A 6,324-nucleotide genomic window follows, 5' to 3' on the forward strand; every position below is an offset into this window, starting at 1 on the left:
TTAAATATTGTTCTTTGAATATGTTATACACTGGATATCTTTGGAAGATATGCAAACTGTCTAGCTTATAAGGGGACCCTATTGCAATTTACCAAAAATTACTTCATGTTCTACAGTTAAATGAAATAAAAAAAAAAAAAAAAAGTCATTTTTTTTGTTTTCTTTTGCTTACCAAAAATACAGAAAAAGAAGAAAAATGTCTTATAATACATGAGAAGAATTTATACGTCATAACAAATAAGTTGTTTAGGAAGTTGTGCAACCTAACTGCTTTCCCAAGGCAGTTTATCAAAAACCTCATTTTCTGGGGGGGAAATATGGTTGAATTCTGGCATCTTTCCATTTCTTTTCTAAAAACAGGTCTAAATGATCTATTGAGTTTTATGATATATCTAAGAGGAAACTGTTTGCAGATGACACATGAATCCCCACATAGTACTTGTGTACAAGCAGCCTCTAAATACGGTACCTCAAAGCATGTACATATGAATAAACGAACTGACAAGAAATGGGCTCTGGTTTGTATATGGATAGTGCAGGTGTTTTAAAGGGCTTCATATGATTTCAGCAGAAACTCAAATGGCAGGGATGTCTGACAGGTATCATAAATGAATGAGGTGGGCCATGTGTAGCAAATAGGGGATGGTGTGGACTGGCAAACAGGAAAGGATATTTTTGGACTTAAGGACTAGGGGGCTACTCGGCTCCAACAGCTGATACTCTGCAGGAACGTGGGCCTAGTGTTATCAGATATTTTTTGGTTTTCAAGAAAATTAGACATCTGTACTTTTATGTACAATATCCAAATTTTTTTTTTATAGAAAATCATTCTATCAGACTAAATTCACAAGCCTATAGGTTGGCTTCAGCTGGGGAGTCTCCAGTTTGTAATCTCAGCTCTACCAGAATGAATAACGTCCCCTAACAAAGCACAGGAAAGAAAGCAGTAATGTGAGTCAAGGCACAGGCCTCTTTACATATTTATCACAAGGGCCAGCGTTAGCCTTAACTTCTCCAAAAAGTCCTAAAAACAAGAATGATTAATAAAAAGTCAGTATAAAAGTATGCCTTGTTTTTACCTTTTCAAAAGCAAATAACAGGCTTTCTGGAAAAGTTTCTCTGTAAAGCATTTCATCTTTCTCACTGATTTTGGAAGGGGTTCAAGGGTAGGATGCATATAAAATTGGAAGACCCAGAAAAAAAATTCACATAAAAGGGTTTGAAATCTGTATAGCTGTGTTTCGTGGCTTTACAGTCACTGAAATAATTCAAATGCAAACTTTCCTTGGCATCCCAAGCACAGGCTTTGCAATGCAAGAACCGACTGGGATATCTGCTTCAGGCTAGAAGTGATCTGGGAGATTAAGCCCAGGTAAGGATCTCCTGGGTGCAGAAGTTCCCTGGGGAACCGCATTAGGTCAGTGCCCGTAAGATTTGGGTACACTCAAGGGTAATGTGCCTCAGGGAGTTCTTTAGGGATTCTATCTTCAGTCCAGGATTAAGACTTAGGTACATGAATTCAGAAGTGCTGAAACTCATTTTGCTGCTCTTCTTACCCAAGGACAGGGCTGCCGTGGAACCACATGTTCTTGCATGTGATCTAACCTGCCAAGGAGACCTGCAGTATGACTGTGCCTTCACAGAATTACTAAAGCAAGAAAGAGATCAAGGGGGAAAAAAATCACTGCTGCATATTAATTTGGGAGATATACACAGTCAATTCTATTACACAAACCAAAGCATTTTAATCTTTGAGAATACAGTCTAGAGAAGGGCACTGGCAAGGGCCTGCAAAAATCAAAAAGGTCAACATTGTTGGTCAAGATTCCTTCCACCGTAAGGATTCTTATGCAGCATGATCGACAGCTCAAGTTGGCAACTGCAGGCATTTGCACCAGGCGCCAACTTCCTTTTCCCAACTGCATGGTTCCCCCTTTATTTGCTATAAGTAATCAGGACCTCTGGCTCTTACTATAGTATATATGTAATGAATAAAACTGGAAATCAATACCATAAAGAGAAAATACAGATTAAGATGGACATTCTAGGTTGGAATTATGGCCTATTAAACTCAATCTCCTGTCCTTTGCAGTGTACGTGCTTGCGCGTGTGTGTGTGTGTGTGTGTGTGTGTGTGTGTGTGTGTGTGTGTGTGCGTGTGTGTGTCTGTGTAGTTAGGAAAAAAGTGCTGAAATTGAGTTTCCTTTATTGACTGTAATACTAAAATAACTCACCATAAAATCTATGTTATTGTCTTCATTCCTGAAATGTTCCATCAACTTCTCGAAGCGCTGTTTTTCTCCACAAACCTGAAACACACATTTTCATTGTGCATGTGACTTTCTAAACATAAGCATTCTAAAATTAGATGCAGAAATCTCAGCTTAATAATTATTTCCAGAATATCTTTTTTCTCTATCATACACTATTTACTTTTCTTCTGAAGCTAGTCAACTCACAAATAGCAATATGAGCCAAGACCAAAAGCTGATCCTTGGTTTCTTTTGCATATTCTCTTGATATTTTGGAATCCATTATCAAATATGTTTTTCTTTCATTGGTTGTCTCTGTAGCATGCCTTTTCAGCATGCATTCAGAATCCAAGAATGTAGTTCACAATATAAAAAATCTGACTACAGTTTTCTTTTTTTAAAAACGAAAAGAAGACATGCTAAAAGAGTTGAACAATTTAATGTTTAAATTACTAGACAGGTAGATTCAAAATGTTCATATTATGTTTAACTGAATCAAAAAATTTTAGTGCATAAACTACAACACAGAAGTAGACACTGTGGGGAGCTATATTAATCCATTTAAGGTGAGCAGAGAAATTTGCCGTAATGGAGCGGCATCTCAGAGGCCTGAAACACATGCATTCAGGTCAAATAAATGCTTTCACTGAACGGATGAACTAAACAAATAAAATACTGGGAACTTCAGGGCCCCAAGGTATTTGCATATACATGGAATTAAATACATGGAGTTAAGAACAAGTCAAAGATTCGTACCACATAATAACTCTCTGTGGACTTATTTTTAAAATCAAAGGATGAACTTGAATTCTGTCAATGTCCTTGGCTACCTTTTTGTAGCAAAGTCCTATGCCCACAGGTTTAATTCATTCCACCTTCCCTGACCCACCTATAGACCACATGCTGTATGAGCAAGACACAGTCCCTGGGTTAACATTTTGCAAATTTAATCCAGGTTTCAAATGCTAAACTCTATTTTCTGACTCCATTTGTGATCTTAGAGATATGCAGGCCAATCCTCAAGAATTCTTCTAAAATGGTATCTCGAAATATAGCCATTTAATAGAGTCATGTTCAATTCCATGTGAACATATATATATCGGTGAAGAGAAAGTCCCAGGAAGGCAAGAATTTTGTCTGTTTTGTTCCCTGCTACGTCCTTAGCATCTACATCAATGCTTAGCACATTGTATGTTCCCAATCATATTTGTTGGATCGCACTGAATAGAAGACAAATGAGTAATTATGTTAACAGACACTTCTCAAAAGGCTGAATGAATTCCTGTTCTCCATGATGTCTTAGCGTGAAAGCGGATCCATCAGACCACTGTACACGGGCGCCAGGAGTAAATCCTCCGTGGCAGCTCCTGTGCCTATACCGCACGCTGGAAATGTTAAGGTGACCGGCCTTCAACCTCTGAGGGCCTTCTAGTCTTCAAGCAACTTCATATTTCCAACAGATTCAGACCACAGTTTACTGTATTCTCATGACTACTCTCCATTTATTTCCACCAGTCTTAGAAAATAATTTCAGAAGGCTGAGGAACAGTGCATGGGCCCTGTCTGGAGAAGCAGGGGGAGACTCTGGAAGGGGGAGTCTAAAATAATGCCTTTAATAAACACACCTGTCCGACCCCACCCTTGAGTGTCTGGCTCAGTAGGCCCAGGTAGGGCTGTGGTGAATGGGCACGCATCATTTTAAAAGCACTACAGATCATTCCGATGCTCCACAAAGGCCGAGAACAGAGATCGAAGGGGATACCATGTTGTGCCTCTGCCCTCAGCCCGCCCCTCCACAGAATACACAGCATGTTCCTGGAAACGAAAGGTTTGTGGAAGGGGTGAGGTAGTGCAGGCCCAACTCTCTACACTGTGACATCAGCCACGTCTTGTGGCTTGTCCCAACAGGGACAAACATCCCTCACCTGCAAAGAGGGCCCTGTGGGTGAAAAAACGCAAAGGCTTTGCATAGAAAAGGTCTGAATTACAATCTGGACTAATCTTTAGCAGAAACCCCAATATAAGAACTTGTTTCCCAGGAGAATGGTCCCCCTTCAATCTTGTTTTAGGAGGTTGTTAGTGGCTGAAGGAGAAAAGGAGGAGAACCCACCTTGTACCTGCGGACAGCTACCAACCCTCCTGAGAAGCAGAGTGTGATTATGCTCTGGTAAGCGGCTAGGCACTCGCTAAACTGAAAGAGGCAACAGCTACTGATGAACAAGGATGACCAATACAATTCCTAGGCAGGCAAAGCTCTTCAAATTGAAGATGTTAGAAAGCTTAAAATGTACCTTGGATAATCTGATGCCCTCGCTTTATGAATGAGACTGACACTCAGACAGATTAAATATCTGACTTGATGAAAGGTCGACACAGAGGGGCAGAACCAAGGCTAGAACCAACAGTCAGCCTGACGTTCCCTCTACAATGTCCAGATAAACATATTCCACTTAAGGAGAGAGTTCAGGTATTTCAGAATTATCTGAGACACCACAGAGATGAACAATGTTATCACTAAAGTTATAACCATTACATCATGCATTTACTTGGCATCCATGCACCAGAATTGTCCATGGAACCTCTAAAACTGGCAGATTTCTGGGGTCTATACTGAGACATACTGAATGAGAATCTCCACAGATGAGGCTAGAAATCTGAGCACTCATGGTTGTTGCGGCAGCATTTGGGAACCAGTGGCTTTTACAATATCAGACCAGTTGAATAGACCCTCAGCCTTTTTGGCTACCAATTATACAATGGTTTAGCTAGATCAGTAACTCTCCAACTCATTCAACTTCCAATTGAGCAACACAAATAACAAAACATATTAATAGTTACTATAACTGGGTATCACAGGAACGTAGCAGGACTTGGCTCACTGCTCCTGCATAGGTACAATGAACGGTAAGGTAACTCCAAATCAGGGATTGCATCCTGGTATTAGAGAAAATGAGTTTCAAATGACTGGGAAAGCACATGTGGACAGCAACAAAACAAACTACTCATAGCTTGTTAATAAAACGAGATGGCATCAAATCCAGAATGAGCAATACTAGATTAATTTCATGGTGGGTAAAGATCCCCAAAAACATTGTACTAGCCTCGTGGACACGACTAAAATAGACACTAAGAAGAGCCTTGAATATACGTGTTTCTTCAGAAATCCCTCCTTCTGTCAACAGACAAATCCATGTTGAGAGCATGTGTGTTATGAAACAGAGAAATACCTTTAATCTTCAAACATAACGGACTTAAATATTTTATTTATAGCTGCTATGAATGGTGAAAAGAATCCAAAGGCACAAACTACAAGTTGAACACAGATGCTGGCTTTGGGAAACCTTGAAAGAATCTGAGATGGCTCTTCTCAACCACCGTGAGGACCAGAAGGACCCCTGCTATCAGCTCCACCAACCCCCTCTATGTAAAGGATTAGACTGCTTTGCTGCCAATCTAGACTAATGAGCTCTCAACTAATGAACGCAGGGTGGTTTTTCTGACGTTGCTCCACTGGAACGGCAGTGGTTCTAGAGCCCCTCTTCGTTTCTGATGAAGGAAAGGAAGCATGCAAACCAGATTGCCATTTGTTTCTGTATTACTTTAGCAATCATTAAACAAGTGTATACTACAATCCCACAGGAAATGGGAGGGTATGTTCGGGGAAGGTTGGTAAAAGCTGTGTCCCACATCAAAGGAAAGCCGTCTTATGCATACTGCTCACATCTGGACCACCCCCACACACTTGGTTAAAACAGGACCATCGTGGTTGAACGTGCCCCTTCTCTCCTTTGAACTGGCCTCGTTTTAGAAAATTGGTGAGGATGAAAGGAACAAGATATTGATTTTCGGTTATTTTCAGAATCCATACATTGGCCTTCATGGGAATGTTCTCAAGGGCTTCATCACAACATATTTAAGAGCCAGGAGCATATTTGCGCATATATATTATTGCACGTTATATATCGTTGCATGTAACTTCCATCTGCCAGCAAAAGCCGGACAATATATGATGGAAAAACTTTTAAATAAATGTTATACTATTGCAGCTGAAATATATCATTCTTTTTTTTTTT

General features: G+C 40.1%; 1 protein-coding gene across 1 annotated transcript in view; it reads right to left on the reverse strand.

Annotated features, from left to right (window-relative positions):
* The window catches only part of FMNL2 (formin-like 2), a 157,898-nt gene that overhangs the window by 35,237 nt on the left and 116,337 nt on the right, over positions 1-6,324 (reverse strand). The window contains exon 10 of the mRNA XM_012659111.1: positions 2,234-2,308. Within this exon, the coding sequence (XP_012514565.1) occupies positions 2,234-2,308 (75 nt within the window). The remainder of the gene's footprint in view (positions 1-2,233; positions 2,309-6,324) is intronic.

Source organism: Propithecus coquereli, unplaced genomic scaffold (genome assembly GCF_000956105.1).
Source record: "Propithecus coquereli isolate 6110/MARCELLA unplaced genomic scaffold, Pcoq_1.0 Scaffold118, whole genome shotgun sequence".
Classification (NCBI taxonomy): Eukaryota; Metazoa; Chordata; class Mammalia; order Primates; family Indriidae; genus Propithecus; species Propithecus coquereli.